The sequence below is a fragment of the Mus caroli genome, unplaced genomic scaffold (genome assembly GCF_978045245.1).
Source record: "Mus caroli unplaced genomic scaffold, Mus_caroli_1 scaffold_9, whole genome shotgun sequence".
NCBI lineage: Eukaryota > Metazoa > Chordata > Mammalia > Rodentia > Muridae > Mus > Mus caroli.
In genome coordinates, this window is record NW_028227264.1 from 69,190,512 (window position 1) to 69,209,794 (window position 19,283).

Genomic DNA, 19,283 nt, shown 5'->3' on the forward strand with positions numbered 1-19,283 from the left:
ACTTGTCTCTCTTGATTAGCCAGGGCTGTGGAAGAAATGTGCGCCGAAAATCATGGCTCCAGTTTTTTAGAGATTTATTTATTTATTTATTTATTTTATTTCTATGTATATGAGTACACTGAGGCTGTGCAGATGGATGTGAGCCTTCATCTGGTTGTTGGGAATTGGCTCCAGTTTTTACTTTGTGCTATATGGATCCTCCCAAAAGCTTGCATTTATTCTCAGCAATTTATATAGACATAAAAGATGATTCCCATCCTTCACACTCCCTTCTAACTCAATTCTAGGTTCTAGGACTTCTAACTTTTTTTACTAATGTTATTAAGATATTATTATTATTTTAAATTTGCACATAGGTGCAGTACCGATGGAGGCCAGAAGAGGGCATCAGTTCCTGTGAAGCTGGACTGATGGGCTGTTGCAAGTCACCTGACAGTGGGTGCTGGGAACTGAACTGAGCCGGAAGTGCTCTGAAACACGGAGCCATCTCTCCAACCCCACTGATGTTTTAAAAATCAAATATAAAGTGGGTTTTCATGATCTCTTCAGGGTTGGATCTCACTGTACTCTGTTCGCACTCACCCAGTCAGCATATCCTATCCTCTACGCCGAGCTTCTCCTCTCTGCCCTGTCCCCTCGTGTTTTTTATGCTTTTTACAATCCAGGCTCTGCACCAAGAAATCTATTCTTTGACCTTTTACACCAACACCCTCTTCCTTCCCATTAAATCTTTTCTCTCCACCAAATGGACCCTTCTGATTTCCTTTGGCTGACACTCACAGATGTGTGTATATTTAAAATCTAGACTCCACATAGGAGAGAATGTGATATTTGAGTCTAGCTTACTCATGAACACGAGGATCTTGAGTTCCACCCGTGTTTTCTGCAAATAAGATCATTTCAGCATTCTTTTTATGGTGGAATGAAACTCTGTGGTGTATCTATGCCGTATTCTATCCATTTATCGGTTTACAGGCATCTAGGCTGGTTCTGTATCTTGGCTATAATGAGCAAGCCACAAAACTGTTTGTGCAAATATCCCTGTGATGGCCATATTCCTTGGGGTATATAGACCCAGGAGGGGTGGAGTTCTACCACATGGTAATTCTATCACACGATAACCTCTACACCAATTGCCAAGTGGCTATACCCCTTTACACGTCTCCTAGCAGTGAGTAAGGTTCACTTGCCCAAGCCCTCTTCAGCATTTATCATTCTTGGGGGGCTGAGGGCTGGGTGAGGATAGTCATTCTGACTAGAGTTAGATGCATTTGTGTTTCCCTGACAACCAGGGGTACTGAGCATTATTTTTCATGTTCTCTGGTCATTTGAGAACTGTGCTCATATGGGCATTTATTGAAGGGGTGATTTGTCTGGTATTTAATTTTCTGAGTTCTAGGATGTATATACTTTTTAAAGTCAGAGATTCTCATTATATATGACAGTGCCCGAGTCTATTGTGTGACACGGGCTAAGCTTACCTTCCCTTAACCTCTCCTGCCTTATTTTTAGTTTTCTAGAAGGTGGTTTCATGTGTGTTTAAAAACATTTTAAAGTATACACCAAGTAGCAGAATAGAATGTCCCCTCCCGAGTTAGGAATGTGGCGCAGGTGTGTGGGAAGGGTCCCTGTTGCTCTGCACTGTGCTTACTGGTGAATTTTCTTTTCTTTTCTTTTTTCTTTTCTTTTCTTTTCTTTTCTTTTCTTTTCTTTTCTTTTCTTTTCTTTTTTCTTTTTCTTAACATTGCTCACATTAGGAAAAATATTTATAGAAGAAGGGTAAATAGATTGTGGTACATCTAGGTAACAGAATACTATGCAGCACTGTAAACCAGTGATTGACAGGAAGCCAGAAATACATAGCTCCATCTTAAGAACAATTAAGTTAATCGATGTGTTTCGGAAGAATGTTTATACTATGGTCTAACTTTTATGTCCTTAAAACAAATACATTTAGCCAAAATGTTTATTATGTATAAAGGTACAGTAAAAAAAAATTTAAATAAGAAGCTATAAGAAATGTAAAGTTTGCAATACCCCATAGGCCTTATTTATTAACACAATTCCTAATATAACTCACAAATGTCTAACTGGAAGCTTAAATGCAAAGTTACCTAATAGCATAGGGTTTTTTTTAATTAGATATTTTTCTTCCCTTATATTTCTAGTGCTATCCCCAAAGCCCCCTATACCCTCCTCCCAGTGGTTAATTTTCAAGCCACAGGAAGAATTTACATGGAGGATGTGACTTCATGTAGTTGTTGTTAGGGCACAGACTCAAGCAGGGAGGAAAGTTGTGAAGCCATGCCAACACACACACACACACACACACACACACACACACACACACACCAGATCTTCAAATGGAAAAACAACAATAAAAAACCATTATCACAGGGACTCTGAATCTGCCAGCATCAGTAGCTTGAACCAAGACACAATTGTGCTTTTGCCTGCACATAGTTTCTTAGATGTTCTGCTAAAGTCTGAGTCCCAGGGCCACTGAAAGGGATGACGGCGCACAGAGGACAAGTTAGAACCACTTACTGCCCGTTAACAAAGGGCCATACACACCCAGTAACTGAGTTCTAGTCTCTGTGCCTTTGGAATCCCCCAGTCTGAAATGTGTAGCTGCTGCGGTTTTTCCCTCGAGGTTCTTGTTCCCACACAGATTCTCCTTCCAAAATCAGGCTCAGGCTCCCTGACCCCCAAATCTATTCCAAGCCAAATTCACAGCTAACCCAAGCAGGAATGCCAGCCTCCATCAGCCTCCCTCTTTTCAGAAGGAGCCTGTGCATTGCAGACAGCAGCGAGAACACAGTCCCTTGATGAAGTGTCTTTGACATGGCCTGACCACATCTCGAAGAAGGGTCAAATATGAGCAGACCCTGTTTGCTTTTTAAAGTGAGAAACAATTAAAATTAGCCCGAGTCCATGCTAACGGCTCCTCCTAAAAGCAAGGCTCATTTATCCAGCTGAAGAAAATCAGCGATGAGCTGAGCTGGATAGGGTGAGTGACAGAAACTCAGCAGCCAGGAAGGAGGAGAAATAAGAATGTGACAGTCGAAGAATGAGATATAGCCAGTGACTGGAAAGCTAGTCACGAACCCACTGGTGACTCAGATGGATGGATCTAACTCCAGGATCCTGGTACAACGACATTTCAATACAGCATCATGCCCTGGATTCACTCCAGGAAGTGGGAAATATGTTTTGTAATGCAGTGGCATGATGTGGTGGTGGTGGTGGGGTTCCTTACTGGGTCTGTGATGAGGCATATCCCCACCCCCACCCTCGTACCAGCCATAGATGGGTCTGGTATAAAATGAAGTTTATTCAGGGCATGGGAAAGGGAGGGGAGAAGGAAGGAGAGGCAGAGAAAGAGAGGGACAGAGAGGGGGGAGAAAGGAGAGAAGAGGCTGGCTGGGAACACATGTAGAGAGAAGGGAGGGAGGGAGGGAAGGAGGGAAATGGAGGGGGAGGGAAGGAGAGAGGGAGAGGAAGAGGGAGGGATGGAGAGAAGAAGAGAGAGGGATGAGGAGGCCGAACAATCCTTTTATAGCAAGCTAGACTCCTACCTGGCTGTTGCTAGGAAACTGTTGTGCAGAGTCTAGAAGAAATGCTAACAGCAGATACTGTTTCTCATTTCTGTAACTATCCAACCAGAGGCAACTGAGAGAGGAAAGGGTTACAATGAAAGAGGAGAGGGTTCCAAGCAGGCTCATGGTTTGAAGAGATACAGTCCAGGATGGCAGGAAGGCATGACAACCTTGGATGTGGGTGAAGGCACTTGGCAGCTTGTTCATAGCTCAGTGGACCAGGAAGCAGGGGAAGGGGCGAATGCCCTCTCCTGGCTTTTAGCATAATTCACCTTGGGCTTCCAACTCACAGGGTGGCACCATTTAAAGTCAGAGCAGGTCTTCTTGCCTCAGTTTGTCTTCTCTGAAAGTGCCTCGAGAGATACACTGGACGGTGTGTCTCACCAATGCTCTGAGTGTTTCTTTATCCAATGAGGCAGATAAAGTTAACCCTCACAGTACTTGACTGAGTTTCGGTTTCCATGAAGGGAAAGAAACATGCATTTACTAAAAAGAAAGACTACTTAATAACAACAGCGAGCTACTGTGGACTTGATATTTGCTATATGCCCCGTGCCTAGACAGTTCCCTTTGTCCCATCAGTAACACCACAAAGATATAAGTATTTCAGCTTTTCACAGGAGGTCTCTCCAGTAGGGAGTGTTCTCATGCTCTAGAGATAACATCGAACTTCATCCTTCTCAGACTTACCACCCGGTGTCTTTACCTCGTGGCTAGGTTCCCTGAAGCTGGTTTACCTGGAGCAGGTTGGTAGGAGAATAGAGGCCTAAAATCAGCCGACACATTGCATAAATACCATCTTATTAGGTTAAATGCATTCCAACACATCAAAATGTATGTAATATGCACTCCAAGTCTGGATAAATTTCTCAGAGGACAGTTTCATCTAGGGAGATCTGAATAGCCCACTGTCTACCATCTACACATCTGGAATTAAGTCCCAAGTATCACAGCATGCCTTGAGCATCCACCCTGATAGCAAAGTCACATTTATGGTAAACTTGACTTCCATACACCATGATGTAACCTAGAGCATGGTCTGAGAAAACTGAGGTCCCTAGCGTTGTCACAGCATAACTCTGAGGGGTGTCACAGCCCATCAGTCACACCCTCCTTTTGTGAATATAATTAAAACTGCACAGCTGGAAAGAGGGGAGGGGAATTGTGAACAAATCATTGGCATGGGTCTGTTCTGAAGCAATGGACACCCTTAATGGTTTTATTAAGAACTTCTAGACAGCTCCAGAAAGCTCTCCCACAGAGCACTTTCAGAGTCTCCTGTACAAAGGTAGACATGTTCCACCGTGTTGTAAGGGAGGGGTTTGCTCTGGTGTGACAAGGCCATCATCCATCATAAAGCAGACTGGCTATGATGTCCCACAGAAGATGTGGCAAAAGCAGGAAAGCTGCATAGTTGACAGCTGATCTCTATGGTAATGGGGTCCTTGACACTCTCACCCTGATGGGGAGTGGAGAGACCCTCAAACCACCGAGACGCCAGTCACCATTCCATTCTGCCCTGCTGTCCAGTGACTTAGGGCAGCTAAAGCACACAAAAGATAAATGCTGTCTGGGGCTGAGACCTGTTCAGTGGAGTAGCTGCCCATGAGCTAGCTGTGCTGTGGGCAGTGCTCACTAGTGATGAAGCTGTCCTTGAATCACCCGTGTTCCTGTAAGTAGCCCCAGGGACCTCACTGGCTTAATAAGCTGGACTTAGCTGCATCCTTTTTGGTCTGTAGGCACTTTCTTCAGCTGGAATAAAGAGGTGTTTCCAGACAATGTCATGTGATTCATACTTAAACCACACTCATCAGCTCCGTTTTTCCATTCAGAATGTCAGCTTACTGAGGACACGGGGGTGTGTTTCATTCTCCCCCCCCCCTTTTTTTAGCATACCCATCTACCCATCTATCCACTCATCTAGTGTGGGAAGAATGCACATGCCATAGCACTTGTACGTAGTAGTCAAATGATAACCTGTAGGAGTCAGCTAGGGAATTGAACTCAGGTCACAAGGCTTGGTAGCAGGCACTTTTACCCAGTAAGCCATCTTGACAGCCCAAGGGGTTCTGTTTCATTCACTACTGGGCCCCGACTATGGGATGCCACATATATAGCATATATAAGAAATTCTATATGCATAAAAAATGAATGGGTGGCAATTTGTTCACTGAGCCACTTGTAAAGTTTCAGTCATACAAGGAACCCTTGTTCTCAAGATAATTACCAAGAATTGTTGACACAATTCATGTGGAGATGTTCCTGAGACTGTAAGGGTGCCAAAGACTAGGGTTGCTTAAATATTTAGCCACATCTCAGGCATAGTAACGAGTTCCAATCTCAGTTTGAGAACGAGGCTGGTTTGAATCTCAGGTCATGTCACCATAGCCCATCCACTGGACAGATCAACAGTCTTTGTAAGGAAACCAGGGTCAGACTCAGCTCAAGTAAGCATGGAACCCACTTGCGTGGTCCCGCCTGAGTCTCTACTAAAGAACAAAAGAGGAACATCAAACCTACTCCAGTGTTACTCTTCCTGTATATACCGCTGGCCAGTGACCGAGAAAAGGACCAATCACTACTCTCAAATTCACTGGCTGAAATAAAGTCCATCAGCTTCCTGTTGATGGTGAGAGGAGAGGAGACAGAGACTCAACTCTGCTGAGGTCACATTCACACTCTGCTGGAAACAGTGACAACTATGGAGTATAGGTGGGAAGAGTTTAAAGAAAGAAAAGAGACACATATCCCATGTAGAAAGCAATACAAAGGGATTATATAAATTTATTTCTCATTTAAAGATTACTTTAGAAAAAAATCCCCACTTTCAATATTGATCCCATCTCACGGGTTTTTAAAAAGTGATTAAAAAGGACAAGGACTCCCCACGACATACAATCCAGGTCTGCTCCATATTTACAGATGACCAATCAGGAGAACAGCCAGGTTGGCTAAAAGTTAACATTACTTCGAACAACCCAAATATTCCGTGCATGGCAAAGAACACCAACAACTCTGCAGGCCCTGGTGCCATATTCCCTTCGCTGCATCAAGAGAAAGGGAGAAAAACCTTCCAGTGTTTTTAATTATTCCTTAGCCTCCCTATTTAATCAAGTTGGAGTGGACAGTTTCCCTTTGGCATGAAATCGAAGCACTGCGTACACAACCTAAACCAGCTTACTATTGAATATTTGGTTCCTCTCCTCCCTTTAGCAAATAAATGCATGGCAGAGTCCACACTGAGCTCTCAGTGGAGTGGAGAACCGAATAGTCCTCTGAAGTGGTCAACCGGATATGTGACGAGCCTCGGGCGGTCATCTGAGCACACAATGCTTGCACAGGGAGTGATTCAATTCTGTATCCTTATGCGGTCAAGCTGAGATTGACGCCAGGTAGATTATTACCGCTGTGGCAAGTCCGTGGTCATCGTCTACTCTTCCAGGTAGCCGATGTTTTTCAAAGCAAAAACCGTTTTTTTTTTTTTTTTCTCTGTGTAAAAATCCCTTCAGTTCTTTAGTGACCAGAGTTAGCCTCGGGAAGAAACCGCTAGGCAAGTATTTCGTACCTCGAATTTGCATAGGCACCCAGCTGTGTGCATGATCCTCCAACTCCTCTCTACCAAGAACAGGAGGGAGGGGTTTATTGTACACAGAAAGCCTTAACATATTAACATAAACACATCACTAAAGGTAACTGACAACATGCCCTATGGGAAAAGTTCCCTCCCACCCCCCCAAAAAAAACCTGTGTACATTTGGTAAGAATATAGCTCTGAAGAGAGAAAGGCACTTGAGTGGTTTTCTTCATTGGACCGAAAACCTTTGTATGGTCTGCAAAGACAGGAAATAATGTTCGCTAATCTCTTGGACTTTCACAGTATAAGATTGTAACAATAAATCTGGCCATTTAGAAAGCCTTTTTTTTTTTAACTTTTTCTCCTCCTTCAGAATTTAGCTCTTGGATAAGCTGTCCCCTGGACCCTTTTTATGTTTCCAAGGGATCCAAGTTGACTCCAGGCAGACAAAGGCACTTTGGGGAAAGTCTCATGACCCACAGGGGGCGGAGCTACTGGGTAAGGAAGCTGGGCCTCTTCTCTCCATAATGGCAGCAATGCTGTCTCGTCAAATGGTTGCTTGTCTTTTTTTTTAAATAAAGTGACAACCTAAGGCTCCAGTTATGAATGCAGCTCGATCTCTACCATAAATCTCTAGAAAATATCAATCTTATCAGTTATCTACTGTATGCTTATAATATCTAAAAATAAAAGTTTGATATAAATAAATGTCCTTTAGTGGCAGTTACTAAAAGACCAGCCCCCTGGCCTTCAGACAGCCATTGAAATTTAGCAATACAGACAGCAGCTAACTATGCCAACTGAGAAGAGTTAGTTTTGCAAAGTCCATTCGGTCTGTCTTTTGTACCTGGTCAGTGGACGGCAGTCATGGCCAAGGGTTCCTAAGATGTTGACACAAATGAACTGAATTTGGTCCGGAGCCAAGTGGCCCACATTTCCCAACAGTACAGAAAATCCTGCATGGGAACTAATTAAGGTCCAGTACCATTTCAAATAACCATGTGATGGAGCCAGGAAAAAGTGTACCAATACCAGAAACACAGAGATGAGAGACAGATTCCACAGGAGGGGCAACTAGACCGTGTAAAGTGCTGGAAGACCTCACTCATCATTTTAAAGCAGAAAATTATACCTTGATTATTTTTTTTTCCAAATCCCCAAACACCAAGACAGTTCAAGCCAACAGAAATAACTTCTAAGTTTTCTGGCATCCCAGATGTCAAAATTCTCCTTCATTATAGGTACCATGAAAAAAAAATCAGTGCATATGTAATATAGGTAAATAGAAAGAAACAAAGCCCTACCCTCATTTTGCAAATTCTGTCCAATTGCCAGTTTATAAAAGCATTTCTCCCTTTGGTGCTTTTATGGCAACGTGAGAACATGAGACACTTTTCTTTTCTTTTCTTTTCTTTTTTTTTTTTTTTTTTTGCCATGAAATGAAGTACGGGTACGAATTCAACACTTTGGTCCTGATACCAGACACTCCGAATGCCAAGGACAGGTGAGTGCAGTGAAAACTGTCCACAGATCGTGTCCACCTTTGCAAGATAGCAGGTGCGTGTCCAGAAGGTACCGCTACCAGCGGCCACTGACGCTGGCAATGTCTGAATGATACTGGCGAGGCAGCCTCCCACTGGCTCCGCCTTCCAGGAAGGAGGTGCATGATGCGTTTGGTGGTTCAAAAAGTTTTCTTCGGTTTTTACTTAGCTCTAGGGAAAGAATGAAAGAGAGAAAGGTCAGTGGAGAGATGCCCTGCCTAACGAGAGCACGTATCAGAGCTCCGAGGATGGGGGGGTAGTGGATTTTGTGGGGAAAGCCCCATTGGAGGCAGAAGGTAGACATTCTAGTTACTAGACAGCATCTCTGAACATCACACAGCCTGCTGTGTGAGAGGCACTTCCTGCTCACCTAGGAAACCAGGGCAAATGGTGTGTGTTATGGTTGTGAAACTCAGGGAGGTGTCATGCTCAGAAATCCCTAGCCATCTCAGACAGTATTGCAGGCCAAAATGTCAGAGGCATGGAGGCACATGTGTAGTTTTAACATGAGATGATAAATTACACACATACATACACACACAGACACACTCCATGTCAAACACAGGAAACATGAAGGCAAGTAAGTCAGACTTGGAGAGGGACTCCCATGCCAGAAGGCTACCCAGGAGAGAATTAAGCCACCACCCGACAATCACACCAACGCACCAAGCCTGTGCTTCCCAAATGGCAGCCAGTTAGCCACAAAGGAGAGCTCTGCACAAAAAAACCATCAACTTAGTAAAGATCTTACCCACTTAGGAAATTAATACTTAAAAACAATACTGAAATCTAAATTGTCAGGGGAAAAAAATAAAATAATCCTTCTTTGATGTCAAAGGATCCCGAGTACTTAGGAAACATATCTGATGATTTTCACATGGCGGTACGGAACCAAACAGGAAGGCACACAGCTAACCATTGCAAGCAGTATTTGATAGACCCTGGCGTCACCAGAAAACACAATAGGAAGCCATGCCAGGGGAACTGTGAGACAGGAGCTTAGGATTTCTCATAAGCAGCAAACATCAACCTCTCCAATTTGCTCAACTGTCCATAATCAGGAGGGCGTAAAACTTGCTTGACGTTGTCTATGTTCAGTGGACTTGGGCAGGAGATTCAACACCTCATATTTGCACAGGGCTCTGTTTCATACTACCCCCTCTATATGCATCATCTTTGGAATTCTGCAGTCATACTGTGAGCCATGGGAGCTGCAGGGAGTCTTTGGATGAGAGAGCAATTGGGTCTCTAATGAGTCGGAAGGGTAAGGACCACCAGTCAGCCATACTTCTGTCTGCTGAGTACTGGAAGGTACTCCACACACACTAACAGTTCCCCTGACTGTTTTCAGAATGTAAATGTCTGTACTGTAAGGGTCAAGTCAACCTTGGAGATACCTCTCTTTGTTAACACACTTGTTCTTAGAGAAAAGATAATATTGTTGCTTTAGAAGTGATGACAGATAACCTTAGAATTCCTTCATTTTGATAAAATTTTCCCTAAAGGGTAGATAACACCAGCATTCTCTACTACATAGATAAGAAAACTGGTTTTTCAAAAGTTGATGTCCTTTGCTGGCACACCAATGCAGTGCAGAGCTGAGTTCCAACCTGCCTGATGCAAGGGTCCAGCGAACACTACGTTTCATGACCATAGATAACTAGGACCCCCAATGGTAGTGGGAAATGTCCCCAGAGACATCACCACTTACGTGTGACCAGTGACAGAGCCTGAGTTTGTACTGCTGTAGACCCAGTCCATCCATGAATTATAATCGTTTGAAATCTGTGAGGAGGTAAGGCAGCGCTACGAACAGGGCACACACTGGCATACGTGACGTGGCTCTTGTTTCCATGTCGCTACAGAATATGGCACTCCTTCTAAGAAGCTGAATGGTTTGTAGTTTAAGGCCCACAAACACAGAACTTCAAAAGTCAGATTCAAGATGGGACCAAGTGGGCTTCAAGGCAAACTAAGAGAAGACCAACATCTTTGGTCTCCATTTTCCTCACAGGGATAAGTGAGGAACTCAGGGGTTTGTTCCCATATTACAGAGAAGAAAAAGTAAGGAAAGGGGGCGGACATTCTTCCCCAGCAGAGGAGTATGTGCCAGGGGCACATAAAACAGTGGGGAGCGATGAAGCAATTTTCAGTTGTTTTTTAAAGGTCCCATCAGCCAGCCATCTGAAAGATTACAACGATCATTAGGGGGATGGATAACAGGTCATTCACAAAGGTATAGTTTCTAAAAGTGTAAACCCATGTGAGGCTCAGAAAACAAAACAAAAAAGGAACAAACCTGCCTGAAACAGGTTGTCAGGTCAAGTCCTACTGATGATATTTTAGGGTCTTAGTCATTTTTAAGATTAAAAAACGAGAGCTCCTCTCTCTAGTCGCTTCTTTTGTCTCAGAAACCCTGAGGGGATAGTTTGTTTGTTTGTTTGTTTGTTTGTTTTTTGGAAAATACCAACCTTTTTTCTTTGAAATTCCAAGGTTCACAGAATCCTGGCAGCTCTCAGGATCTTGTTGCGGATCTGAACAGAGTCACAAACTAAAAGAATAGGTCGGGAGATGTTAGATCTACCTGACGCTGTGGCGGGAGGCTTTGTCAACAGGATGCTAATGTGCCTCTCACTGAGTCTGTCCAGCTAGCTAACCAGTTACTAAACTAGTCTCAGAATCTTCTGATTTAAAAGAAAAAAAAATCAGATCTATACTTGGATGCCTCTCTACATCTCAGGTTCATTTCCTATGGTTTTAAAATGGCAGACTTTCTGCCCCAAGATAAAACCTTGTACCAGAAGAACAACTCCCAGGACAAATTTAACAATCTGCACAGTTCTCCAAAGGAGTCTTGTGCGAATCATCTAACCAGAAGACAAGCAAGACTCTGGGCTGCCCAGCCATCCTACATCCATCTGGGGTAGAATACTTGGGGGTTGTGATCGGGAGTCTTTGTTGCCAGGTAAGCGGAATTGGGAGAGGCATCTTTTCGATGAAGCATATCTTGATGATAACATTACGACTTGCAAAGCAAGCGATTTGGTTCCAACAAATGCATTCAGCACAGTAAAGGCAAACCGCCCTCAAGTGAGAGATCAAAGACCCCGTGATGAGTGGAGCCATCCCTTGGCACCTAATTCCCTTTTTAAAGGCAAGAGAACTTGTGAGCCCATCAGGAGAAGCGGTCTCCAAAACATACACACTGACCTCCAAAGAACACACTAAAGAGGATGTGGTGGTTTGTATATGTTTGGTCCAGGGGGTGGCACTACTAGGAGGTGTGGCCTTGTAGGAAGAAATATGTCACTATGGGAGTGGTCTTTGAGACCCTCCACATGGGAGACAATCTTCTCCGAGCTGCCTTTGGATCAAGATATAGAACTCTCAGCTCCTCCAGCCCCACATGTCTGCCTGGATGCTGCCATGTTCCTGCCTTGATGATAATGGGCTGAACCTCTTCTGAACCTGTCAGCCCTAATTCCACGTTGTCCTTATAAGAGTTGCCTTGGTCATGGTGTCTGTTCACAACAATGGAAACCCTAAGATAGTGGACAATTAGAAAAACAGAGGATTCAAAACCCCATCTCTCTTACTCCACATTCTCCCACACCTAGACTGAGGGACATTGCCATATTCCAGAGGAGAGCTTCCTGAGACCCCAAACACCACCTGTGAAAGTGTTTGGGAGCTGTCCTCTGCGGCAAGGGCTGGGGTAGATTCGCTTAAAATCAACCAAAGACTGTGGGTGTATCTAACATGAGAGTCTTAAGAATAATGACTCCATGGTCTGGCTCTATGTAATCATGGTGAACAAAGCAATCTTATTACTAAGGCGGCCAAAGGAACAGATAAGGGTTTGGAACAGCCCGCTAAGAGCATTCACCGATTCTCTAGCTTTCTGTTTTCATCAAGCCTGGTGATGGATTTCATGAAAGGAGAGGTCTGGGAAATGGAAGGTGAGCCACACAGTCTCCACACCACAGTTCACATTCACGACAAGCCAAAACCAAGAGAGATTTGCAAACTGGCCCAGACTCAAGAATCAGGGACTGGGCCCAACAGAGCTGAAGCCTCCTCTCTGAACCCACTGTTCCCCTCTCACAGATTGTGATGAGCTCGTGACTAATCAGGAATTACATATCTACCTGTATACTGTTAATACAGGCTGGTGCCCCACTCCCACCCATGCCGGGAGGTGTGGAATCCTGAAGCTTATATACACAGACGCTACTGTGGAGGAGTCTAAGGCATAGACAAAGATTTCTTAGGAGCATGTGGGTCTGGTCATGCTGCTAAGTGAAATGACCAATCACTAAGGTTTTTGAATTGTATTTTCCAATCTGATTAGCAGACACTACCTAGAAAGGATATTCGCCAGCCGGATGCAACTGTTCTGTTCACACAGGCCCAGCCTGCAAAGTCACAGTCCCCTAGCAAAGAAAGCTGGGCTTCTGCCTTTATTTAGTGACACTGTCTTTTCAAGGGCCGGGCACACATGAACCTGACATTCAAAAGCACTGCTGGAAAGACTTCTTGCTCTCCTCTCTATGAACACTTTAGAGGCGCACTGACGTACGTGTGCACTGCCCTGACGTCACTGGTATGGTCCCCGGTGAGTGCGTACAGACCACCTGCTAAATGAATATGCAACAGCCCGCCCACAAGGCAGACTAGGGAAGCTGATACGAGTGCTCTTCTGCCTATGACTCAAATTCTTCTAAAACATTTGAAAAAGAATCATAAGGCATTAAGTCTGATAGTTCAGACAAGAAGCAACCATGAGGGCCCGGTTCCTCTCAGGCTGATGTCCCTGGCATTCAAGGGCATACGTGTTTGAACATGGCATCCAATCAAGAATAACCACTCACAAACTGAGCACCTTGTTTATCACAAGGGTTAAAAGAATCCAACTGCTCACCCTGTCTTATGTTCTGATACATCTTTTGTGAGGAATTCTATTAGAAGAAACAGTATCACTAAGGCAGACTTTCCGGCAGGGCCTTGTTTAGGTAGGAGGGTGTTCTCAGCATTAGTTACGTGTTGACAGGAGGAACTACGCCCCAACTGTATATTGTGCACCGTGGTATCAGAGGACTGAGTAGTTGATGGGCAGAACCCCCACCCCCCCCACCCCGTGCTGAGACCCCTAGCAGAGTGTTTTTCAGATTTTAAAATATGAATTCAACATATATTCACCTGAGATTGCCAGCAGCATTTTCCTTCGGGCACCAAAGGTGGTGATTCCCAGCTCCTTCAGATCCTGGTCTGTGAGGGTGAGGAATGTCTGAAGATCGATCTGTGGAAAACAGAAACAAGCTAAAGCCAGTCGGTTAAGTGTGCATCTATTTATCATCGTGCAGTCGACCCGTCTTTATATCAATTCGTTAACTCCATCTACTTCCTAATACCAATGGTGGTGGCACCAACCTGAGGGCCCAAAAAATTAGGCAATGGGTGGTGGGGACTGGAGAGATGGCTGGGCAGTTAAGAGCACTGGTTGCAGTCATAAGCGATGTGTAACAGGGTTCCAAAGGACCCTGATTACATTCCCAGCTCCTACATGGTGGCTCACAACTGTCTGTAATTGCAGTTCTATGGTAGCTGATGTCCAGCTCTGTCCTCTGAGGGTACTACACACACATGGTACACAGACATACATACATCCAGGAAAACACTCATACCCAGCAAATAACATCTCAAAAAAACAAAAACAAAAACAAAAAACAAACCAACAACCCACAAACAAAGCAAATAAAGAAATCGGTGAGTGAATGAACTGAAAATCATTGTTAGCAGGAGACAGAGTAAAAGCACAACTCGATTCTACCAAGATAAGCTGAGTCCTGAGCCTCTTGGCAGCTGTGCTTAAAACAAAACAACACAGATATTGTACCACATTTGTGACCTGATGAGGAAGAAGGGTATGGATCTGTCCAGGGGACAGAATGTTTGTCAGCTTTCGATTGTAGGAAGTTACCAATGGGAAGAATGTTAGCTTTTGGTTAAAGGAAGAAACCAAACTGTACACAAGATGATATCTCCCGTTGTTGTATAAGACCATGCATGAGAATCAAGTCCTTGGGTCACCAAACACAGCAGACTCTCTCAAGAATAATATAGGATTTGCTGTATAATAGCGCAGCTGTGTCCTGTGCCCTCAGCAACAAAGTACAAGAGAAAACAGCTCAAGGGCAGGGCTCTTATTTTGAAGGGAGCCTGCAGGACTAGAAAGATAACTGCAGTGAATTCAGATCCTATCTGCCCCATTACTAACGTCCAGCACTGGCAACAGGCGACAAAGTGCCCTGCAGGCTGCGGTTCATTTTGCTTATGACTGAAGATGTGAACGATAAGGCTCCAGGCTGACCTCAGGGGAGCTGTAAATACCCCAATCCCCTTGCATCCATATCCCAGTGCACTCTCTGGGTTAAAATGGGGAAGGATGGTTGGGGTACTTTTCTGTAAACCCCATTTTTCTACTTCTGTGTTACCACGCTATACCAAATAAGAAATGAAACCACATTTTCCTCGAACAAAGCTAAGTAAGGCCTGACCTAAAAGCCCAAAGGAAAGAACAACCACAGGTCAACGGAGCAGCTTCCTCCTGGAGGTCAATCACACCCACAACCCAAACAAATATGCCCAGGAAGGGAGATTTGATCTGGCCGACCTCTTGCTGCTGGAAGACATCTGTGTATTTGCCCAGGCCCAGCTTGCTGAAAAGCTCGGGGAGGTCGGAGCCTTTGAAGCAGCTGTTCAGGTTACAGCCATTGCTTCCCATCAGCGAGGAAATGCAGTCCATGTAGTTGCTGCTGCTTAGATAGTGCTCTCCTGGAAGGCAAAGGAGAGGCAGTCAGGGCCACGGGTGAAGGCGGTTTAATTGAAAGTCTCCATCACCAAGCATTTCAGGTTTCATCGTTCGGCTGAGCCGAGAGCTCAGGCTGGGGGAGCCTGGTAAGATAATCTGTTACCACAGGCTGAGCTGTACACCAAGGAGACGTTGCTGTTTACTGCTGTAGGGAGGCTCCTGCCATTCAGAGGTTACACTTGCGAGGCAGAAAATCTGTACTGGCGTCTCTGCACTTTATAATCATGTGCTGTGTTTTTTCCCTGAGCCTTTGCTCTTTATAGCAGGTTTGACGGGGAATCAAATGAAGAGCCGGAAGGGAACTCTGGGACATGGTAAAGGAACAGGAAGTGACCACAGGTCCAGGCTCCCTTTGGAGAGCAGGGTGGTTCTCTGACCCCCCACCCTGTGCCTCCTCTTCAGTCAGAGGAACTGTGTACCGCTACAGCACACACATTCCATTGCCTTGGAGAGTGCATCTGGGCATTAAATTGGACATCTCCCGAGTGAGTACCATCTGCAACAGCGAGGCTGAGGTGCCTGGGTTTCATTTATGACTCAGCAAATGTGTTTCTGAGGAAGACTGCTAACAGAGCAGTACACTGACAGCCTGGGCCAGGGGAAGTACCACAGAACCATACCAGACACCCAAGCACACTACTCCAGAGAGTCTTAGCATAGGTGTGAGGCTATGCTGGTCTACTGCCTATCTTGGTGAGGATCCAAATCCTCTCACAGCAAGGATGTGCCCCTAAGAGGGATTCTGAGAGAGAGAGAGAGAGAGACAGAGACAGAGACAGAGAGACAGAAACAGAGACAGACAGAGAGACAGGATGTTCCTCCAGGCCAGGCAGGTCCATGCAGGCCACTCCGAGGCTCTGTAGCAGGAAAACCTCAGAGTCTGCTTTGTATGTGATCGGTGTAGTCACCAATCACACCCTCCCGTTCCCCCATGCAAACCGAGCAGCTCTCTGCAACATCCCAAAGGCCAGTCATTCACTAACATTTCTTTTCCTTTTGAAAACAAGTGTTTTCTTAGGGGAGAAATATGAAGGGACCTAAAATAAGATCCTTGGGCCATCATTGGAAAGGAAGGCAGAAGCACCCACCACCACCACCAAAGGGTACTTCAAGGGTGCTACAAAGCCATGTCCTCGGAGCCCCTCAGCGGCCACTGCCCTTGAGTGTGTACGAGCTGACAGCAGAGTGATAGTGTAAATTGTGTCCAAGTGATGAACTTACCTTCCGGGAGAGCAAAGGGGGTGCTACCAAAATGTACACTTGAGCAAGTGGTATAAAGAGAAGACTGCTAAGAAGGAAGAGACTTTGAGGCTAAGACCCAGGGCATAAAGAAGAAGTGGCCACGCCCATGCCCTTTGTGAGCATTAAAGTATTACCTATACTGTAGATCTGGGCTGAGTAAAACATATCCTTAAAAATGTAAACAGATTTGAAAATAGAGACCCCAGTGGGAACTATTTATGATGGCCCATCACTGTGTGTGTGGATCGTCGGTATGTCCAGTACGTCCGTGTTAGCTGTTGACAGTTCCTCTGCTTTCTTTTTAAACCCGACTCATACTTTTACAGTTTCCTGGGGAAAGCAAGACAACTGAGCCCCATTATCCCCCATCCCCATCCCCCTTTTTTGTTTTGTTTTGTTTTTGTCACAAACTCATCTTAAACCTAACTTTTAATTCAACAACTTAGTACCATCAGTGTAAGTATCTAATGTTAGCAGAAGGAAAGGAGAAACTCAAAGCCATCCTACACTGGGCTACAAGGCAAATACCCACCCCCATCCCAAGCCCTGTGTGGAATAGCAGCCCGCCTCTGAGCTGACTGCACTGTAGGTCATTAGAGAATCAGACAGTAGCTGATGGAGTCTCCAGCTACAAATGGTTCAGTGGGGAGACTTGGCCTGACTGACCTCTCTTTCTGATTTGGACTTGGTAAAGATCAGGACCCATCTTCAACTTGGATACACCTGACAATCCAGCCACCCTGATTAACTACAACTTCGAGGGCTATGAGGCCCACTGCACTCAGCTGTGATTCCTTCAGATATCTCATGCTACATTTTTTAGAATTCCCAATTTGCCAAGAACCCAGAATAAGAAGGCATTATCAACACACTTCATGGTCATCGTGCCATCTTTTGTCTGGTTACCCATTTCTACCACCTAGAAGGGTGGATGCCTTTACAGATTAAAACAACCCCACTCCGTCTCAGCCATATCTGCTTGGGCAGAATGCCCGTGATTTGGAGTGATTTTTTTCTGTTTATGCTAAGCCATCTTGTCCAAACAAGATCTGCATAATGACAAAACCAGCTGATAGGCCAATGTTCACTGGGGAAATCCCATAAGATATCACCCCATAGCTGAAGAGCTACAGGAAACCAACCCATGGCTACTGAGAGAGGAAGTCATGGGAGGGAGGGGAGAAAATGGTGTAGCTACAGTACTCATGTACAACATTCCAAAATTTAAAATTTAAGAGCCCAATTTTCACCTTTAATAGTGAGCTTTCCTTCAGTTGTCCAATGTGCTACTTTGATCATACTTTACTCAAGCACTTTCACAGGTGGAGGCGTATGAGTGTGCAAAGGCTTGCATGATTATCTCCACAGATGTCTACAGAATGTGTTCCTGCTAAATGTGAGGCGCGGCCTGGTGCATGGTACTCAGTAAGCATTCCTAGGTATCACAGACTCACAGATCTCAAATCCTACAGGGTAGGTCGGTCAGTAAATGATGGCATTTGGGGATGGCGCGTGTTAGAGTATATGCCAGTACAAAACCCACTGAGAGGAGGGAACTGAGCGCCCTTGACAGGGAGGAATCAGGAAGTCTTTGGAAAGACGCTGCACACACATGACTCTCACCAAGCCCTTCACACCTCGGGAGTGAGCTGCCTACACCTGGCCCCCTCAGGAAAGGCGTCTAGGCCGATGCCTGAAAGCGTAACCGGAAATCGGGCTCACTTGATTTGTTCTGCTTGCGCTTGGGGCTGCCGATTGGTGCTGAGAATTCATTGTGACCCATGGGGCCTATTCCATTCCGGTCTCTCCAGTTGTCTGACTCGCTTCCACTTGCCAGGTGCTCACGACTGCTGGACCTTGAGAGGGACAATGAGGAGCCCTGGAAAGAGTCCAAGCCAGGGAAGGAAGAGTTCAACAAAGTGGACGTCCCAGAGTGGGAGGGAGAAATGGATAAAATAAATGCAGACGATGCCAACACAATGTCTTTTTTTGCCAGCAACTGGGGCACACCCATTCTCAGGAAGATATCAAAGACAAACATATACAGTGTAAGGTCCTCACCAACGGGACCTGACTATGCAGATGCCCACAGAGTCCCCAGTGAAAAGAATCCTTCTTATAGTTTCAAACTGTCATGGTTGAGTGTGGTGGTTTGAATATGCTTGGCCCAGGGAGTGTGGCCTTGTTGGAAGAAGTGTGTCACTGTAGGGGTGGGCTTTGAGAAACCTTCCTCCTAGCTGCCTGGAAACCAGTCTTCTTCTGTTTGCCTTCAGAACAAGATGTAGAATTCTCAGCTCCTTCTTCAGTGCCAGGCCTGCCTGGATGATGCCACGCTTCCTGCCATGATGATAATGGACTGAACCTCAGAACTAGTAAGACAGCTCCAATTAAATGGTGTCCTTTATGAATTGCCTTGGTCATGGTATCTCTTCACATTGCTAGTCTTACTGCCTCCC

The 19,283-nt window shown here is 45.1% G+C and overlaps 1 protein-coding gene across 5 annotated transcripts in view; it reads right to left on the reverse strand.

Annotated features, from left to right (window-relative positions):
* Positions 1 to 6,367: 6,367 nt before the first annotated feature.
* The window catches only part of Bicc1 (BicC family RNA binding protein 1), a 225,194-nt gene continuing 212,278 nt past the window's right edge, over positions 6,368 to 19,283 (reverse strand). For 4 of the 5 annotated variants that reach the window (XM_021173984.3, XM_029482953.2, XM_085842873.1 and 1 more), the window contains 4 exons: positions 18,550 to 18,706; positions 15,388 to 15,548; positions 13,914 to 14,013; positions 6,368 to 8,885 (listed from right to left, as the gene is read on the reverse strand). In XM_021173984.3, coding sequence (XP_021029643.1) covers positions 8,752 to 8,885; positions 13,914 to 14,013; positions 15,388 to 15,548; positions 18,550 to 18,706 — 552 coding nt within the window. In that variant the 3' untranslated portion in view covers positions 6,368 to 8,751. Of the gene's footprint in view, positions 8,886 to 11,185; positions 11,266 to 13,913; positions 14,014 to 15,387; positions 15,549 to 18,549; positions 18,707 to 19,283 lie in introns of all 5 variants that reach the window. The other variant, XM_029482954.2, reaches the window with a different exon arrangement.